This window comes from Xiphophorus maculatus, chromosome 18 (assembly GCF_002775205.1).
Source record: "Xiphophorus maculatus strain JP 163 A chromosome 18, X_maculatus-5.0-male, whole genome shotgun sequence".
Taxonomy (NCBI): Eukaryota; Metazoa; Chordata; class Actinopteri; order Cyprinodontiformes; family Poeciliidae; genus Xiphophorus; species Xiphophorus maculatus.
In genome coordinates this window covers 20367831-20388526 of record NC_036460.1, presented here as the reverse complement: position 1 = coordinate 20388526, position 20696 = coordinate 20367831, and the positions used below count along the sequence as shown (strand labels likewise).

Genomic DNA, 20696 nt, shown 5'->3' with positions numbered 1-20696 from the left:
ACATGCATGCTTTTCATAGTGCAGAACAAAAGCTGATAATATAACAAGGAACCGGAAAAATTTACATGTAATAAGTAATATTTTCTCAGGGGACTCCGGCTTCCTCTCACAGTCCAGAAATACCTAGACTGGGTTAATTTACACTCTAGGCCGCCGAGTAAGTAGTTGTAACTTCATCATTACAACTTGAAAAGTAAGTGTTATAAAACAATTCTACCACTAGAGGGGGGTATAGACAAAACATTCGTATCCGTTCACCTGTCCTAGTGTCCTCTGCTTGATGCGACATCCTTTCTGTTTCCTCTGCAAACATCGGAAATCCAGAGCCACGTACGGTTTTTTTCCCCTCTCATCTTTATTGTCATGTTAAACAATTACATTACATATAAACAGGAAATGCAGTTACAAAACGAGATCTGCCAAAACATGAAAAAAATAAAACTGTTATATTTACACAGTTACAGTTAAACACCAGAGTTTAATAGGAGTGATCTGAAGGGGAAAGATGTTGCTTTCAGAGCTTGGTCTTGATTTCCTCCATTTTCTGAGTTTACTTTTGAAAGAAAATGGACAGAAATCACGGAAAAGCTGCACAGTGTTAATCGTCAGTTTTCACTAAGCTGTAAAAAAAATAAGTGTACGGGTGAATCAAGAAGATCGTATTGTGGAAAAATAAAATGGATCTCCTCAAGTTTTTAAATAATGGAGCTCAGATGTGGACTAGCTGTGAGGTTTATTGTGCGTGAAGAGGAACATGAGGCTGTTTTGGTAACATGGCAGCCGTAAAACCTTTAGACCGAGCATCATCTCGCAGCCTGGTTGGAGTTGCATTTGGAAAGTAAAGCCAAGAGAAAAAAGTAAGTTAGTAGAGAACAGGAAGGAGCCGGAAGGCGGGTCGTTTTGGCTAATGTCATTGAAATAAGAATAAAACTCAACTGGTCACAACTCATAAAAGCACAGAAAACAAACGGTATCAGTGCAGTTTTACAAGACACACACGTCACCTCAACTTTTCAAAGAGAACTTCAATGTCACCAACCGTCTTCACTACAACCACAAAAGCTGCCCTGAAACATATATATATATATACTTATATATATATTAAAAAAGGCAAATCAATAGGAAAATATTTTCCACATTTTTATGAGATTGTTGTCATCAGCCTCAACAAACCCGGAGTGAGACTGAAGACGTGTTTATACTTCCTAATCAGCAGCAACCTTAAGTGCTCAGTTTAAATTTTTAGTCCATTTCATTCCAGCTGCTGTATTTGTAATCTGGTGATTTTTTATTTTATTTTTTTTAATTTTGCCTTATGTTCACAAATTTGATCTGAACTCACATGAAGCTCAATGTTACAGTCAGTAAAAAAAAAATATCGTAATAAACTTTTCTTTTTACAACAGGAAACCTTACATACCACATCAATTGCAGTTTTAATCCATAACTTATTAGTAGAAATAAATTACAAACATATACAATTAAGCAAACACTGATGATTCAGAAAGGGGGAAAAAAAGCATTTTTCTAAAGGATAAAATTAAAATGCAATGATTAGAGTTGGAAGAGTAGGCAGCTCAGTTCACTGTATTCACAGATCTCAGACATTGTTTGTTCTCTAACTCAGAAATATATCTATTAGAGCTTATCAGCATTCTTCAGATTAAAGGCAGGATGGCATTTATATATAAAATGTTACAAAATACACACGCAGTGGTCTTGGCTGTGTGAGGTCACTGAGGCGACGTTCAGAAATGTCCTATCTGTGGAGAACGGGGACTCCCGTCTGTCTGAAAGCTCCTACTGCAGACTGAAACCCACCGCTGCAAATAATAGCACAATAATTTACCAAATATGAACAACTACTAATGATATGAACAACTACTAATGTTATTTCGCAGTACAACACACATATTTGCTCCTATTTCACTGGGTTCAAGTGTGTTTACAGATGGAAACAGGCGATCCGGTGGTGGATGAACCAGTGAGCCCGTTGAGTCAAAACCCCTGCAGAGTGTTGTTTGTTTTTTTTCTGTCAGTGCTAATTCGTCGGGCAATAATATGCAATTCCTTCTAAATTTTTCCTGAATATTCCTTATTATTCAAAAAAATAAATAAAAGCTATGAAAGTTTCACTACAGGGTGTCGTGCACTAATCCACAATGTACTGGTAAAATTCTCATTTAATGTGTCTACAATGTGATTAAAGTTTCATAAAGTCATTTCTGTTCCTGGAAGCGTCTGCAGTGATTACCACTGAAAGTGACTCACCGAGTCCCTTCATTTAAACTCTCATAGATGCTGGCTTCACTTTTCAAAGCAATTTTTAGAGTTAAAATCTAATATTAATGTTTTCATTCGGTCAGTTTTTCTTTCTTCATTACAAATGCTGTAGCATTGACTTGGCTAGCATGTGCCGCGCTCTTATCCACCATCAAGTAATTTGATTTATTGCTCAGGAAAGAAATTTTAATTGTTTGAAGCATTTATCCTGAAATCATTCCTATTCTAGAAGCTGTGCTTCTACATTAAGGTTAAATACTGCGTTCTCCACATTTACTGCCCCCCTGGTAAAGATGTGTAAAAATGCTTAAATCAAATGCCTCTTGTATTTCACTGGGTTGATCTCACATGAAAATTTAGAAAAGTCCAACCTACATTCATAAAGGGGGAGAAAAATCACTCAAAAAAAAACTAACAAACAAACAAAAGAAACCGGGTTCCTGAGCAGTTTGGGAAAAAGCAAATTTTCTTCTATAATTTGAATCCGTAAAATGCTTTGATTTTCCAGACTTTTTTCTTTCTTTCTTTGTTTTTAAAGGACACAAATCTATTAATGTTTGACTATTTTTTTTTATTGATTTCTACATGAACATCAAGCTTTATTGTTCACTTGCCACATCTAATTGTAATTTCAATATGCGACTCATCGGTTTAGTTTAGTTGGTGTAGTTTTATACCTAGTCTGAATGCAAAATAATTAAAATATAAGTAAAAATATAATTTTACAACTTGGGTAGATTTTAAATTCAGCTTAAACTGGAGATTTTGCAAACCAAGTTAAGGTAATAAAAGTTTGCCAACTGTGCTCCACGCTACAATAAACAATCAAAAATTAATTTAGTCAATGTGGCATCATCATTTAGACTTTTATTCAAGATATTTATGGTTAATATTTTGCACCTTTATGTCCAGAATGGCATAAAAACAAGATATATATCATTGAGGATCTTGACTTTCTCTATCTCTGGGGTATAAAGATGGCAGAACGGCTCATTTCTCTCAGCTACTCTTCAAAATGGTAAATACAAGCCATTCAAGAAAGGGAGATGCATATTTCTGTTCTTCAAGTCGGAAAATGATTACACGAAAATCAGTGTTCAACTAAACCTGCCCATATCCAGAGTCAGAGTAAAAATAAAGCTTAAAACATCTGAGAGTGAGAAACAACAAGAACCAAACAAAGAACCAAAACGCAGCAAAGACGAGAGGAAATTATTTTAAGGTCTTTACATGTTTTTAAAAGGCTTGAAATAACCTGTGGAGAGCGGGCGCTGTAAGTACATTTTTGATTCAAGTCATTTGTAGATTTTCAGCAAAGTGATCAACACTGTCAGCAAAGCGGGAGCTAGGGACCAGTTCTGAGGTAGCAGGCGGATCTTAGCTGAGGACATTTGGTGGAAAACACATTCACCTCTGCAGTGCCAAAGGCAAACCATAAGAGGGCGCCACTGATTTATCTACTCAGTGGGTAAAAGCAACAAAGAAAAAATAATAAACAGCATAATGTGTATAAAGCATAAACTAGATGAATTAAGTGATATATTTATGATGTTACTAAAGATATTTTACATTTTCTGCGCCCAGTGGCTGTGTGAGCATCTGTTTAAAAGGTGGCGTTCATCCCCAGCTACATTTTAAGATGAAACTCTGGTTGGGACGTTAAGGCATTTGGTAACACGTTAACAGGTCTTATGTTCTTCATGAGGTGAAGCATACAAGCTCTAATGCCAAACCTGCAGCTGAGGGGAAGAAGTTTCCTCCAGCGAGGTCAGAGGAGGTCTGGTTACATTTACAGCCCAGATCTCCGTCTCTTAAACGGTGCTGGATCCAAGCCACCAGGTCCTAACAGAGCACAGTTCTACATCTCCTTCTCCTTCTTGGCCTCCCGGGTGCTGCTCTTTAAAAAGTCGCTCCTAAGCAGCCGGCAGAAGAGGATGATGTTCATGACGGTCATGATGGCCATGCCCACGCTGCCCAGCGTGTAGGCCAGCAGGGGAATCTTGTCCCTGTTGAGCACCAGCCAGCGGGTCATCCAAGCCAGCGTGTTGATGCGGAAAACCACGTACGTGCCCAGGTTGATGATGCTGTTGACGCGGTAGAGCGTGCTCGCCGCCATGCTGGCCATGCGCAGGATCTGCCGGAGGTGGAGGAACACCGAGTTGATCTCCACCAGCAAGGCCACCACCGAGAATCCCACGTAGCGACACGACACCACGGAGAGGCCGAAGCAGGTGATGACCTACAGAGTGACACACGGACAGGCGGGGAGGAAGTCAGAGTTCCTGTTAACATCCTGCAGGCTTTGCTTTTCTAATGTTAGTTTCACAAACTAAGAAAAGTTGGACTGAAGCACTGAAAAAAAAACCAATGGGACAATGATCTAAACCTTTGTATATACATCAAGAACAAACACTGAACATAAAAAGTCACATTAAACTGATAACTTAACATTTTTACGGATTAATAAAAGCTTTCAAAAGTAGCTCTGCACCAATGTTAAATGATGAATTAACTGTGATCAAGCTTTCAATCTCTCCTCAAAATGCTGAATTTGGAAAGGCTGGCTGCCTCATGGAAACCTTGGAAAAGAGACTCCTCTCTCACACACATTGTAACACCATCTTTGCTCCTAATATAAATAATTGAAGATCCCTTAAAGCAGGAAAGCCAGAAAACCGTTTGAAACTCTTTATCTGATACTTAATCACTGCTTCTGTGTTACATACTTAAAAAATTGACAATTTTATCCAGTTTTCTAACAGAAACGTTGGTCTTGCAGCTCTAGAAAATCTTCACTTTGCTCTTTGGACTGTAAAGGTTGCTGACCACTGACATGCACTATAATCATATAAAATGACTATAAAGCCTGAGCCAGACTAGATAAGAACCTTAGAAAATGCTCAAAAAATAGAGTTTAAAATTAGTCCTGTAACGGGGAGGAGGGCAGTAAAGTGGGGATGATGCTGTTATAAATCGGATTATTTACTTTTAGACCTCAATACAAACACAAATTAAAGTCTTATAAAGAAGTAGCTTAAATAAGAAAAAGCTTGTTGTATGTCTGAACTGACTGGAAGATTAAACCAACCAACATGAATGGATGGCGTGCATTTCAAAGAAAAATGTATTCTGATTAGGTTGCAATCTATGACCCTGTGATATGATCCCGATGGAGGAGGCGACTTTGCTTTTTACAGTTATGTATTGAAATCCATTGTGATTCCTCTGAAAGGTCAAAGCTCCTGCCACTCCTTTCTGCTGAACTGGGCTTATGAAAGTATGTGATGTAACGGACGGACTAACGCCACCAGGTGGCGCCGACGCCTTGTAAACGGACGACTCCACGTTCCCTGACTGTTGCCTCAATGATGAAAAGTTGGGACAGAAACGGATTATTGACCAAGTCTGAGAGCAAACAGTTACCCGGCACCGTTACAGCAGCTCAAAATCTACATGACAGCGGTGTGTTTTCGTGGAAACACAGGTCGGCCGGCTGGCTGGCCATGGGGGACGGCTTCATTCAGTGAACACACGGCTGCTTCCAGACATCCTAACCACCTTAAGAGGGACGTTTACAGCAGGGATGAAAGCAGCGATTCAGACCTGTCACTGCAGAGTGCAGGCTGAGACATACAGGACGACCTTTACCATGAGCTGAAAGAGCCACTTGTGTAATGCACGCGTGTCCGCTGTGACGTTACATGGCGCATGTTGATGGTTAAGCAACAGGACATGTGAGGAGCAGTAAACAGCATCCAAAGGTTTGCAATTAAGCTGTGTGTCGTCTGTCCTGCATAAACCTTAAACACCTAGAGGGAGGAAATGTTGATTTACCTGCTAAGAGTGGAGAAAGTGCTGTAGAGATACAGTCACATCAATGCAAGACATGCAGTACCCAGTAAAAATGTTCACACTCCTTGAACTTTTTAAAACTTTGCCATATACAAACACAAACCTTCATTTTATTTTAATTGTATGCAGTAAGACACACACAAGGAAAATTTGAACTACGAGGACGCCCGTCTTTGCAATTACAAAGTGCGCAATTAAACTGTGGCATCATTTAAGTTATATAGCACCATCCTGAGATTTAAACATCTCTTCAATCTGTAAAGGGAACATAGCAAAAATATGGACAAGAGAAAACAAAAACAAAAAAAAAACAACAACTGGCAAATAGAAAGAATATTTCAATTAGCTGCCATGATGGGGGCACAGAAAGTCTTTCAAAGATTTTCTCTGGCCAACATCCTAAATTATGTGTGTGGTGGAAAACTAACACCGTATATTGCCCTAACCGCATCATCATCCCACATGGAAGAGGTTCATCTTCCAGCAAGACAAATCGAAGGTCAGACTAAAATTCAATAAAAATTCTGTGGAAACTTAAATATTGATTATCAGTATGGCGTTTATAGTTAAGGTTTACATTGGATCCGCCTGCAAGAGCATCTTGAAGATCGTCCAGTTTGTCTGGACGGCGGCGCGCGCGATCCGCGCCGAGTTACAAACATCTAGAGGTGCGCGAGGAGCTGCGACACACTGCGCATGCGGAGCGTGCCTCTGCGTACCCGCGTCAACGCGCTGCTGCTGCGTGCTGGTTCAACGAGTCAACCAGGCTTCAGGCTCTGAGCTGAAATTGATTAAGTGTCAAAATGATCCGATCGCTATCCTCGGTTCTGAACTACTTTGAATTTGTGTTGTTTCATCATTAGTGACCAGTAGCCTGATGTTTCTGTTGTTCTCTTGGTTTGTTGTACTTCATGTCTGTTTGATAAAAAAATGAAATGGTAAATGGACTGAACTTATACAGTATATAGGTTATATAGCGCTTTTCCAGTCATTTTTGACCACTCAAAGCGCTTTACACTAGAGTCACATTCACAAACACACACATTTATACACCGATACGCAGATCGGTAGGCAATTTGGGTTAAGTGCCTTGCCCAGAGGCACATCGACATGTGGCAGAAGGAAGCTGGAATCGAACCTACAACCTTCCGACGACAACTCTACCATAGAGCCACAGTCGCCCTGTTGATGGATTTCAGAATGACATAGTCGCTCTATGTGGTGGTGAAACTTGTAAGCTCCGCTGTTGGAGGCATGTTTATGTTGTAAAGTTATATTATCATGAGCTTTATTATTTGGCTATAAAGGGCCCGGTCATTAGCCCCGCCCCTCGGCCCGACGCCGACTTGTTCCGCTAGTGGAGCGGTCAGCAACCAATCCACGTATTAGCTTAGTATTATGTTAGGAAGTCTAAATAAGAATGCATGCCACCCATTTCAGATTTTCATTTAAGCATAACGCCACACTTTTCCTCCCACTTCAGCTATTTGCTACTTTGTGTTGGTGTTTCATGTAAAATCACAATAAATCCCACAGAGGTTTATGTTTAAAATGTGAAACAAATACAGAAAGTTAAGGGCAGGAATAATTTTGCAGAACAATGTATTATATGACAGTCGCATCTGCATTTGTAACAAAATACCAAGAAAAAATATAGACTCGTTTGGCACTACCTCACACTTCAAACTCTCGTATCGTCAGCAGTCAGAGAGCTGCAACCACCGAATGAAATGATCCGTCTCACGGAAATCTGCTATGCAACTCATGCACAGATGTCGGTTTTCTGCTGTTTCAAAAATAAGTGGAACCACACCGCTGGTCAGTCAGTATCTTGTGACATTCCTCTGTGGGAGAACCGGTGGGGCTCTGAAGCAGAATCTGAGCTTCTGGCCAGGATGTTATCAGAGTGGGTGAGGAAGACAACGGCTAGTATAGTCATCTGTTGACCCAGCAACCAAACAAATCATCATTGGACCACAGAAATATGTTTATCATTTGAATATTACATAGTATCTGCTTTGAAAGAGCAGGGTTGATGCACAAAAATTTGGAAAATGTTTATTTTTGGAAATAGTATAATGGAATTGGTAAAAAAATAAAATAAAATAAATACAGATATGAAGGTCCTACAATGAAGCGGCTAACTAAAGGCAGAGTGTCACTTTTTTAAAAATTTGATATATATTTAACAGATATTATATTCAATTCAATTCAGGCTTTATTGTGGTTAAACACAGAATCCTAGTAAAGATAAAAATATAAGTATTTGTCTAAGTCCAACCTCAGTTTTTGTGTAATTTAATTTATTCTCTTATTTTGAGATAAAAGAAAAGCGTTTTCATCTCAGCTGAAAAAAGTTCTTCCAGTGTTTTAAAAATTATTTTATCCCTTAAAGATTTACTTTTGTTTACTATTCATTGTCACACCTACGTTTCAGACGATCAGTTCAATTTGAATTTGAGGCAAACACAACCTGAGGGAATGCAAAATGCTATTTCAAATGAGGATTTTATTCATTAAGGGGAAAAATGTCTGTCCAACACAGCCAATGAAAATTAGGCAAATAATAAGAGAAACTGAAAATATGTAATTTTTTTCTCAACAGTTGTGATTTATCGTGGGAAAATACCTGAACAACTCCAAACATAGAGATGCAGATGAAACGATAACATCCAACCCAACCAGCAGCAGGCAGGTTACTATGGCAACAGGCAAATATATATACACAAACATCATCACACAGTGAGGAAAATATGTCTCAGCTCATCGGTTAAGACTCCCGTTTATGAAAGGTTGACCTCAGAGACCAAGTCCAGCACACCGACAATAAAAACATCATGCGAGGGAGGGCTGCGAGTCCAGTTATGAAAACAACGCATCCACGTGCGGTCAGGACCGAAGCAAAGGTGACGATCACACAACTAAACCTCAAGAGATTTCACTCCGCTTCGTTCATTTGCAAATGCACACACAGAGGAGCTGAGGCCAAATCTCCAACCACAAAACCGAACCGGATCTAACGTCTCATCTGGTCTACGCAGATAAAACAAGACTGAAAACGAGGCTGCAAAGGTCAAACAAACCCTTATACAATCCAGAGGTAGGACGATTTGATAACACAATGAGTTGGTATATAATGTGCTGTTCAGGAGCAGGGTAATAAATAATGCACTTCCCATGCTTTCTTAAAAAGACTACATAACATGTTTTCCTCCTCTTTGGTGTTATCTTTGTGTAGCTTTATTGCCGTTTTTACTGTGGATGTTCTACAATTCAACAAATGCCAATAAACACAGATAAAGTGGCCCACAGAGATAAAAGACCCTTAACTTAAGTAATATGACACTTTTTCAAGGTCTGTACACAAGGAGAACCATAAACCTTCACCTGGAGAAAAACTACGAGGAAACGTCGCTAGAAACTGATCCTGCGGCGTTCTCGGCGAGTCCACCATTGTGGGGACAAAAATAGAGATGTCAGCGCTGGTCTCAGCACCGTGCGCTGAAGGGGGCTCATGGTAATCCCCCCGCAAGCCGCTGGATCCATCATGATGGGATTGATTCAGCATTAGGTGGATTTTGCAGCATGAAGCTCTGCTGAACACGATTTTCACACAAAAGCCCCGTAACACAAGTAAACTCGGCAAACACAAGGTAGAGAATAACTGGTAAGTTAAAAAAAAAAAAAAGATGTGTGGGTTTTAAAACCCTTTTTTATAAAAGAAAATCTGAAAAGTGTGGCATGCGCTTGCATTCAGCCCCACTGAGGTTTTAGATCCACATTTTAACGCAGCTCTTTTGGGGCACGTCTCCACCAGCTTACAGATTGCAGACGGATATTTTTATTCTTCTCCAGAAAAACAAAGAGGCATGTTTGTTCCCTGCATCTTCCTCCCCATGGGCTCAATTAGTTCTTCCTCTAAACCCTGGTGAGGGACCTCCACTTTCAGGGGGAAAACACCTCACCAGGGACCTGAAAGTGGAGACCTCAGTCGGGCGGTTAGCAGTTAAAGTCATGACAGTACAAACAGAAAACACACTGACACGTATGGCTCGTTTTCAAAGGTCGCTGGGAGAAAATGTCTCTCTGAAAGGAATTTGGCAGCATGACTTGCAAAGTTGAATCTAAATGAACCCCATGATGTCTGAAACCCTGGCTGAAAAAGAGCTTCTGTATAATTGCTCACAATATGTCAGTCAGGCAAACACTAAAAGCATTTAAGCTAAGGAGCATGGTGGTGGAGGGGTGGTGATTTGGATCACATGGCCCGGGCATCTTGCACACGGAGCAAAAACTAATCCATCTAGCAAAATCTTCTGTAAATAAAACTGGGTCATAAACAAGAAAATGATAAAAAAAACACAATCACACAATCAATTTCCAAGAAAATACCTGAAAAAGAAAAGATATGTCGCAACGTCCCCGTCTAAATTCACACCTGAACTTTATCGAAAGGCTGTGACTGGACCTTAAATGCTCAGAAATCAACACTTGCAAAATAACGTTAACTGTAAAAACCAAAACAACTGAACCAAGGAGTGCATTTAATTTAGTGCGTAGACAACAGAGGCCTAATTATGGTTTCAGGTTGAGACAACCTGCAGTCAAGACTCAGGGCTAAATGCTTCTTGTGGTTGCACCTGTTCAGCCACTGCTTCTCCACCTGACGAGTCATCATTCTCACATTGGAGTCCGTTGGACGCTTTTTACCACAAGGCAGACAAAATCCCTAATCAATGATGTAAGAGTCACATGTGTCCCTTTGTTAACAACCGTACTTGTCTCTCACTCTTTAACAGTAACAATGATGTCAAAGAATATTTAGGAAGTCAAACCAGCTCCTCTTGTCCCCATTTGAAAATGTGTGGTTTGATGCCATCAGGGGAGATTTTCAGGTTTGGCGAGAGTCACAAGCCTTTTGTTCGACATGACAAAGGCAAATGCTGGATGATAAAGACATAGAGGAACGCGCAAAGAAGCTTTCATTCTTTTTTACTAGTCCTCATAAGTGGAAAAGGAAAAAAAAAAACCACATACTGGCTCTTAAAGCAGAGGTCAGAGGTGTCGGGGTGTGAGCAGACATGCTTCAGACAGGTGGGAGGGTGGAGCTGACGGCTGCCTCTCCCTGGTGCAAACCTATTCAATAGTCATAAAGCACTTGAGACATTTTCACATGTGGTCACGTAACAACCGCAAATGTTAATGTAATGTATTTTAGAGAGCAATAAAAGTAATAAATTACTGTGACGTGGAAGGAAGCTGACACATTTCAACAGTCTGGTGTGTGTGTGTGTGTGTGTGTGTGTGTGTGTGGGTGTGTGTGGGCGTGTGTGTGTGTGTGGGCGTGCGTATTCAACAGCCTTGATTTAAAAGCTTTCAGACCCGGCTTTTCTGCTCTTGTGGTTTCAAGTTTTTACCATTGTTGAGGATCTAGAGATTGAAATTTTAACCCATTTCCTTTTTAAAACAGATCAAGTTCGGACAGATTGGACGGAGAGCTTCTGTGAACATCAATTTTAAAGTCTTGCTTAAAAATCCCAACTAGATTAAGGTCTTGACTGCTCCAACACCATTCTACCGTAGACAAAGTTTTGTCCCAAGATCACTCTGCATTTAGCTCCATCAACCTTCCCATCAAATCTAACCAGCTTCCCCTTCCCCTGCAGAAGAAAAGCATGTTTCATTGTGGGCATGGTGTGTTCAGAGTAAGCCTGTCGTAATCAATCAACTAATTGCGTGCATAAATTAAAATCAGCTTGACAATTTCCATTTTTAAAGAGCAATTTTGTTTACACAGACTTAATAATCCATTTCATTTATGGCTTCGGTTGTGTTTGGTTTTTATTTCCAGTGTTAAGACTTCTGTACAAAATTAAAGTTTACTGGTCTTTGAGAGGCTGAACTCGGAATATTATGCCTTTATAGTTATATTTTAAAAATGATCCCAAAACAACAATATAATTGTTAATTGTAATGATTTCTGTGACAATATATAATCCATCAAAATTTGTTCTTGTGACAATTCTAGTTTGGAGTTATAGTTTTCTGCCACAAAATAATTTTTACATCTAGACCAAAAACCTTTCTAATCTCAATTAGTTTTTCTTTCTGGTTAAAATAAAAGATAAAATGAAAATCTTTCTTGGGTTCTCTACCAGATCATTTTACGTAGCTAAAAAATAGAGAATAAAGGAGGTTATTACATATGGTAAAATGTAAAAAAGTTCATTATTTTGTGGTTTATTTAGAAGATGTGAAAGATGTGATAGGATTAACTATGGCACAGGAATACAAAATACACATAAATCACTGCTGGGAAAACTGTGAACTTAAATGCATAGTGACTAGGTTTTACATTTGTGTGTGCATACAATGAATGGATTGATTATTCAGGGCACTAATGCACTTCGCATCGGCTATCTGCCAGGTTGTTCTCAGCACATTACACCGCTACAGTTACAGGACAGACACAGACATGAAACTGTCCAGTGAAAGTAATGAAAAGAAAAGCAGTAGGAAACTCTGTACAGAGATGTCAGCCATATGGTGACTGTAGGCGGACAATGGGGACGATTGGCCGGCGGTAGGGTCTGACAAAACGACTCTGCAAGAGAAAAATGAAGAGAAGGAGGTAGGAAACACCAGCAAAGATGAAACACAGAGCAAGTCCAAAGTTCCAGAAGAGACAAGAGGTTATCTTGGGGTCTTAAATGTTATCATGAGGCCAGTCAGATGACTGCTGCACAACAGGCCCCTTCAGAGCCTCTCCGTCACACACATCTGGTGAAAACCTCAACGAACGTACACAAAAACACTGTTACTACAATAAACACGGTTGATTAGAACTGCGTGGCTTTTCATTTAAAGGAGCGAACCGCCTAATCAGATGAAGCAAAGCATTATTTTTAGTCTTCCTGCAGCAGGGCGTCTATGACTGAATGGTGACTTTTTTTATGAATGAAGCAGAAAGGAAGTGAGTGTGAAAAAAAACCCCTCAAATATTTCACCACTTGTTATGAAAGTCGAGAGATGCATCTGGACAAAGACTCGTACCAACAACAAAGCTCTTGACACCAGATGAGGCTCCTCTCACTCCATCACATGCTTCACACACATTTTTCATGTTAAAACTCCAGATGTTTCGAAGGACAAAATGGAAGGATATTAAACCACCAAGGTCTGACAGATGAAGAGGCAGATGTTTAGTACTATTATACAATTAATATAAGCTTTTTAAAAAAAAAAAAAAAAAAAAAATCAAATACAACAAGCTGAATTTGTCAGGACAGTACTTTGGTAAACACCATTAATATTTCTTTTCTTGGCAGGCTATTTATAACTTCAAGTTGATTTATTGTGAGGAAATTCCAGTTTGATAGTTTATATGTTGTTTGAGACACGCTGTTCCATGATGCTTATTCAGTAAAAGAAAAAAACAGCTATTTGTTGCATCTCTAATAAAAGGGTTATCCATCAGTTATAAAAACTTTAAAAGTAGCACACTGCATGCAACATAGTTATAGCTTACATACTTTAGATCAACATTAGATTATTTTTCTTCTTTTGCTCTTTCCTTTGGTTTGTTAATTTGTTTGTATTTCCTTTTAATTCCTGTAAAGCACTTTGTATTGCCTTGTTGCTGAAAATGTGCTATATACCTTTCTGACTATGGAGGTGGCACTTCTATGAAGGAATTCAGTTTTTAAGCTTTATACCGCCCAAACTTGGAGTAAACATTATACTGTAGTTTTTAACTCATAGACTCAGAATGCATTTTTTCAGATATAAAGAAACTGTGACTTTTTTTCCTCTACCAACTTCATAATTTTGATGTGAGGTTATTCCTGCATTGTGCTCTGACTTACTGGCACACCCATCGACACTCCTTTAAACTACGTGCTGTGACACCGGTTCATCCTGCAGCTGCTGGATTTTATCCAAGTGTGTTTCACATCTCTTATGTCTCGGTTCGCCGTCATCAGGTGTGGCGCCATGCTAAAACACACCCACAGTTTTCCAATCCCACTAATAGATGGATGGAGGTATCCACACGGCTTTCCTATTTGCTATGCCAACCAGTAACAAATAAAACCTCCATTCTTTAACTTTTTGTTGTCTTTTAGGCTGGTGTGGCTCCTGGTTTGCAGGACCCAGTTCTGCTCATTCTGCCTCCTGACCATTTTGTATTTTTGAATTTTTATTTGTTTGGTGCCAGACTTTTTCCTGCATGAGAAGGAGCTGCCTTCTGTGTGACACTGTGTACATCAGTTCTCAAACGCCCCGAGGGTATTTCACTTGTTCTTTGAAAACCGATGACTGAAAGAATTCTTTTGACACCTGCTAATTGCAGAAACATCCATTAGCAGGACGTCACTAAGATCAACTCATCTACATGGGCATCAGAGCCTCTGGCAAAGAGTACTAATAAACTAGTCAGGTTGTGAGGGGTGCTAGTGCCTAGCAACGGGCGAGAAGCGGGTTACACCCTGGACAGGTTGCCAGTCCATCGCAGGGCAAAGAACATACAACTTCAAATAAAATCTGCCAAAAATAATATCAAATTAAATCATGTACCAAAATGAATAAACTGGTTGTCAATGGTTAGGTATGTGGGTAAAAGGTTGTTTGATTACAAGTACAAAACTGAAGTAGGTTGAGATGAAATGTCACAGGTCCAAAATGCAGATGTGAATGGACTAATTGACTTGAGCACCTTTGGGACGCATTGGTCTGTGTGTTTTAGTGAGTATGAGAGAAAATTTAAGGTTAAAGACACTGACACTTGTACTTTACTGTCCAACAAATTACTAAGTTATGGTTTTAAATTATCTTTCAAATTCCCATGCAGTCACTTATGCTTCTAATTCCCACTTGTGTTCATCTGATCATAAAAGCCTTTTTACAATAAAATGTCCAGTTTGGTTACTTTATTGTAAAAGTTTGATTTGCACAAAACTGACCAAATCAAAGAAGCTTAAACCTCGAAAAGCTTTCCCATCAGCAGAAACAACAACATGCATAAATATGTGCTTATTTTTATTTTTGCTCCTTGGGACAACCACAAAATGTTTCTTACCCCACAAAACACTGAACCAGCAAATTGCTCAATGTGACACAATATGAGAAGAAGAAAAAAACACATTTTCACCCAAACCAGATGCAGAGATGTATGTCGTATTTATAGGGATGGGAGACGCTGCAGAGTAGGTGTTCGGGTAAGAAGGAGAGAAAATGTTTGGAAGCCTGACCAGGACACGAGGGTGGAGAACAATACAGCATGTGTTGCATATGGTGGTAGATGGGCGGAGCGAGGCACATTCTACGTCTCTTATATGAGTTTGTTGGCGTGTGAGAGGCAGAAATGTGCATTCTTTTCAGCTGAAGCAAATTTCTCAAATCCCTTTAGCATTTTCAGTCATTGTATGTCTTTGTTTTTCTTAGTCTGCTTAAAGACCGTGCAGCTGGGTTAATATTTAAAGACGTGCATCTGTTATCTTCCCTTGTTTCATAAAGCTTTGTTTGAAGACAATGGTACACAAAGGCAAAGAGAGTGATCCTGTCCGACAGTGTAGCAATCAGAATTGTTTTCTGAGTGCCAAAGAGAAACGCAACAGATTTATTTTCACAATTGGTTAACATTTGGAATGTGGATATTGATATAGATAGATAGAGAGAGAGAAAGAAAGAAAGAAAGCCCCCAGAAAACTGAGAAACCACCATGACAAACAACATATGTAACAACAACACTGAAAAGTGTACGGTACTCATTAATTCAAGATTTTTTTAGTGGCAACCGCAGACCAAGATAGATCTTATCTGTAAACACCTGAATCCAAACACCTGTGGGTGTTTAAGGTTCATAATGGAGGATGTACTGTATAAGTCTTAATTAGACAAACTGCTTTTTTAAAAAAAATATTTTATCTCCTTTTCCACTTCATCTTCTCAGACTTGAATTGATTTAAAGATGCATGTACACCAGGTTTTTCCTAATTTAAAAAAAAAAATACTAACATTTAACAACATATTGTTCCTATATGATTTTAACTCTGTTCAATTAAAATGCCAAAGATGGTGCAGTTTTCTCTGGTTGTAAGAGCAGAGCGGCTTGAAGAACCACTGTTGTGAGAGTGACAAGCTACTTCTTTCATTGTTGTTTCTGCTGCTTGGCTTAATCTGTCTTTCTTTTAGGTGCTCGAGTCAAGTCAGCTCAATCTGCTGTTTGTATTATTCATATTTCAACTAGAACAACAAAAAGGAGCTCCCAGCAGCTTGTGATATGTTGACACAATGTGGTGAAGAAACCTTCATTCCAAGAGGTGTGGCTCACCACAATGTGGGTCAACAAGGAGGAGCTACAACTCCCATAGTATGTAGACAGCTGGAATTATAGGGATGTGCAGGACAGCAAAAACTAACACATAAATACTAAATGAATAGCTGGAGATGCCAAGATGATGCAGAGCGCTGTGCAAAGAAAAGAATAAAAATTATTACTGTAAATCACTGAGGTTGTAAAGTCTGTCTGCTTTAGAGTGAAATATAGAGATGAAAAATCACTCAAGATTGAAGAAGAAGCACCTAAAGTTATTTAACTCCAGCTCCAAAGAAGGTTTAAGCTCAGCACATTTAATGCTCCAATGGTTTCTCCAGAATTAAACATAAAATGCCCCCAAAATTATTGAGGCCCTTCAGGACAAGCATCTTTAATGCTAAGTAAAGCCTCCATTAGGTGTTAATACCTGCAAATCATGGTCCGCTCCTCACACAAACAACTCCAGTTTGTTAATTATATGATTATATAGCCATCTTATTTCTTTACTTCAACTCATGACTGGCCTCTCTAGTATCTAGTAGGACTTCCTCCTGAACCAATGATGCTTCAGCTTTCTCACAGATAACTGGCATTTTTCCCTAAGATAGCCTGATACTTGACTGAATCTCTCTTGCTCCTCACAGGTTGCAGGTTCCCCAGTGCCAGAGAAAGCAAAGCAGACCCATAGCATCACACAGCCACAGCCGTGCTTCACTGTGGGTCTGCTGTTCAGCGTATTCTTCAATGTTTCTCCACTTTGGCTTATAAATAAGCCAAACATTCAAGGTGTTTGCTGTATGTATGAAAACTTTTTCCTTTCTGTGCAGCGAACTCTTCTGTAACTCAATGATTATTACTTTGAGCCATATTTGTAACATGCAATAAAATGTTACTGTCAAACCTTTACTATTTAAAGTATGTATGAAGTCTTGAATTTCACTAAAATCCTATTATATGTTTTATCTATGTAAGGTTCTAATTTTATGCTTCCTTTCATAAATTTGGTTGTGTCTTCCTTTGTTTTTATTACATTTGATTGTTTTAAATGTGCAACAAAATGGACAATTTCATCTGTTTGTATAATTAGTTTATCATTTGGATTTTGCCAGCAAGCCTAGTTTTAATTTTAGGGGGAACTGCAAATGGGAAAGAAAATGAACAAGAAACGTTTGAAGTTCCGGTTAATATTCTTGTCAATGCAAGGAAAACAATGATAACATCACTTGATACATTGTACAAATATAGTCAGTTAGCAAATATAAAGACTAAAGACCAAATAAGCCTTTAAAAAATTTAATATTGTGAAAAGTAGTGTTTTTTTTTTATTTTGCAGGGCATAGCACGACAGCAGGAGAAGAGGCAATAAAAAAACGTTAGACCCATTCTCGTTAATCTGGTTTCTCGGGTAGAAATGTGAGCAGGTTCTGACTTCCAGTTAACAAACCAACAAGGTGCTTCCAAGCATGCAATTCCCCGATAGCTACATGGGACAGCTTTACACTCCTCACACAAAGACAAAAATAGAAATCTACTTTCATTCCCTGTAAACAGAAATGCGTTGCATTCATACCAGAGGCCGGTGTTGAGCAGAAGAAGCAGATAAAAATGAGTTTATTGATAAAAAAATAAATAAAACACCTAAGATTGTTTCTAGGTTACGAACACATGATCAGCTGGATTCTTAAAATGCATTTGCTTTGACATCACCGCATACCATTTACCCAGGAAGAAGAGCAGAACACAAAAACAAATCTAAAAATGTCATGACGATGGCACCTTTGAGTATCTGAGCAAGATTTAAGAAAACAGCATGACTTAAGAAAACAGCATGACTAAATAAAACTTATTCTAACTATGTCATAATTCCCAGAAGTTGTGCATCATAAATCACTCTTGGAAAATACATGGCTTTTCAGAAGAAATTAGTCTTTTTCCCTCGGGTATTTCAAAATATTTTGGGTTTTTTTTATATTTTAGATGATGTTAAAAAAAGCTACTTTTGCAATCAAATGTAACCCGTCCCAAAAACTAATGTAATTCTAAATTAAGTTGAAGTATTACAAGACTAGTAATCAGTATCTTACAGCCTGTAACCTGCTTTAGGAGTAGATGAGGCAGGCATGAGAAGCCATTGACCTAATTAACCCAGAGTCCAGATTTGACTGCTTTAGCAACACATATGCAAACATACAACATATCCTAATATAGATGTTACTGTGAGATGTCCAATCGTTGCCTGGAAGCAGGAAAACAGAGAGCGGAGGGACAAAACCGATTTGTGCCGTTTCTACATGATTTGATTTTCAAAAATAAGAAAATTAGATATAGCTGCTGATACTCACTTGCTTTCTCTTCTCTGTAATTGGCCCCTGCGTGGAATCGCTCTTCCTACATTTTTGTTTTATTTACAAGCTCAGTATTTACAGGAGGAAACTCAGTGCTATTTTTTACCCACTGTACTACGAGGCCATGTTTCCACCCCAAACATTTCTGTGCTTAAATGGGATTGTATGTGATAAACCAAAAGAAAGTACGGGTTCAACAAAAACCACATGACGTTTTCCACAGGTTTTGTATGACCTGGGTGCATCCAAATCTGTTAAAGCATCTATCTTTTTAATTCAAATACATCATGTTTAGTTTATTGTTGAGCAGGTAAAAAATAAATAAATCAATAAATATTTTTGTGATTGTATTGTTTGGCTTACAGGTGCTTTTGACTTGATAAATTTTGGCGCACTTGACAAAAAGTTTTGATACACTAGAATGTCCATTGTCATGATGGCCCAATCAAAGTCCAGATTCAAATTCATTCCTGAAAATCTGAGGTAAAAATCTAAAACTTGCATTAAATGAGCCTCACCATCCAGCTGACTGAACCTGGAGATGTCTTCTAAAGAAAGATGGAAAACATTTTAGGCTCTAAATGTGCAAAGCTGGTAAAGACATACCAGAAAATACATCAAAACATGGTATTTATATCTATTTCACAATGTTCACAATATATTTTGAATTAGTCATTTGTGTTAAAAATATATTTTAAAATATATCAAAGTTTGTGTTTTGGCACTGCATTCTGAATGAATCAACTTTATTCTTTCAAGTCTTTATTCTATAAGCATCATCACTTCATAGCAGGAAGCATTTATCTGGCTTATGTTTGCTTTATTTATATTACCTATATATTTTTATAATACTGCACTTAATTTTGTTATTTTATGAACCATGAGAGTCTGATTTGTTTGCCAAAAATTAGATTTTTGCAAGACATACATTATTTAAAGAAAAGGTCCCTAACCTAAACATATGCTTTCCAATATGGGAGGTAAGGCCGTGAGAAGAAGAAACACTATTTCTGTTTTCAGGTCTTCCTGTTTCCTAAATGAAGCACAGTGTTATGCTGCACAGGAGCTGAGAAAAAGAAAAAAAAAACTTTCCATGGAATATTCGACTGCTATTTCTCCTGGACTGCAATAACAGCGATCAGCAAATCTCGCCTCAGACCGCATGCTGGTTCAGTGTTTGCTTGTAAAAAAAAAAAGCCAAACTCTGAGGAGATTTCAGACATGAAGATTCAGCACAGCTATCGGTACATGCCAATTACAGCAAACAACGTAAACAGGGAGTTTAAAGGCCCTATTTACATTATGGGATTACAGTTACACGATCCGGTACAAACAGGAAGTGGCCATGAGCAGAAGTCAGCCGAAGCTTTAAGGTACTAAGATTGCTGCCTTTACAATGCAGCAGCAGTTTAATAAACCATATACCTCAATGGGACACAATGTTCCAACAGTGTGAAACAGAAGTGGGAGCAAACCTTTGCAGCTTGTGCTGATTGTTTATATGTCAGCAAAGTCGATTTATTAGACAAAAAGTAAAGTATTTTCCACTGCTGACACAGATCCTAACATTTTTCTTTCACCACCAAATTTTCCAGGTCAGCTTGGCTGCTGACTTCATGACAAGCTGGTTTATAATTTGCAAATAGTGTGAACTATTGGAAATTAATTAATGGATGTTTGGGAGTAACTTACCAAATGTGTAACAAATGCATGCAAAGCAAAAAAGTTTTTGTTTTTAAAGCATTAAAAAAATGAAGTCGATCCACATCTAGTCATGCACAACATTCATGGAAATGCGTTCACACTGAAATCCAGCAGTTGACCTTGCAGGAAAGCATGAATGAGAGATGGTACAAAGGGGTAACAAAGAGGGTAAAGAGAGACAGAGGGAGCTCTCTGAG

At 38.6% G+C, this 20696-nt stretch overlaps 1 protein-coding gene across 1 annotated transcript in view; it reads right to left on the bottom strand.

Annotated features, from left to right (window-relative positions):
- Window positions 1–331: 331 nt before the first annotated feature.
- Window positions 332–20696, bottom strand: part of tlcd2 (TLC domain containing 2) — a 30530-nt gene continuing 10165 nt past the window's right edge. The window contains exon 4 of the mRNA XM_005801042.3: window positions 332–4522. Within this exon, the coding sequence (XP_005801099.1) occupies window positions 4142–4522 (381 nt within the window). The 3' untranslated portion in view covers window positions 332–4141. The remainder of the gene's footprint in view (window positions 4523–20696) is intronic.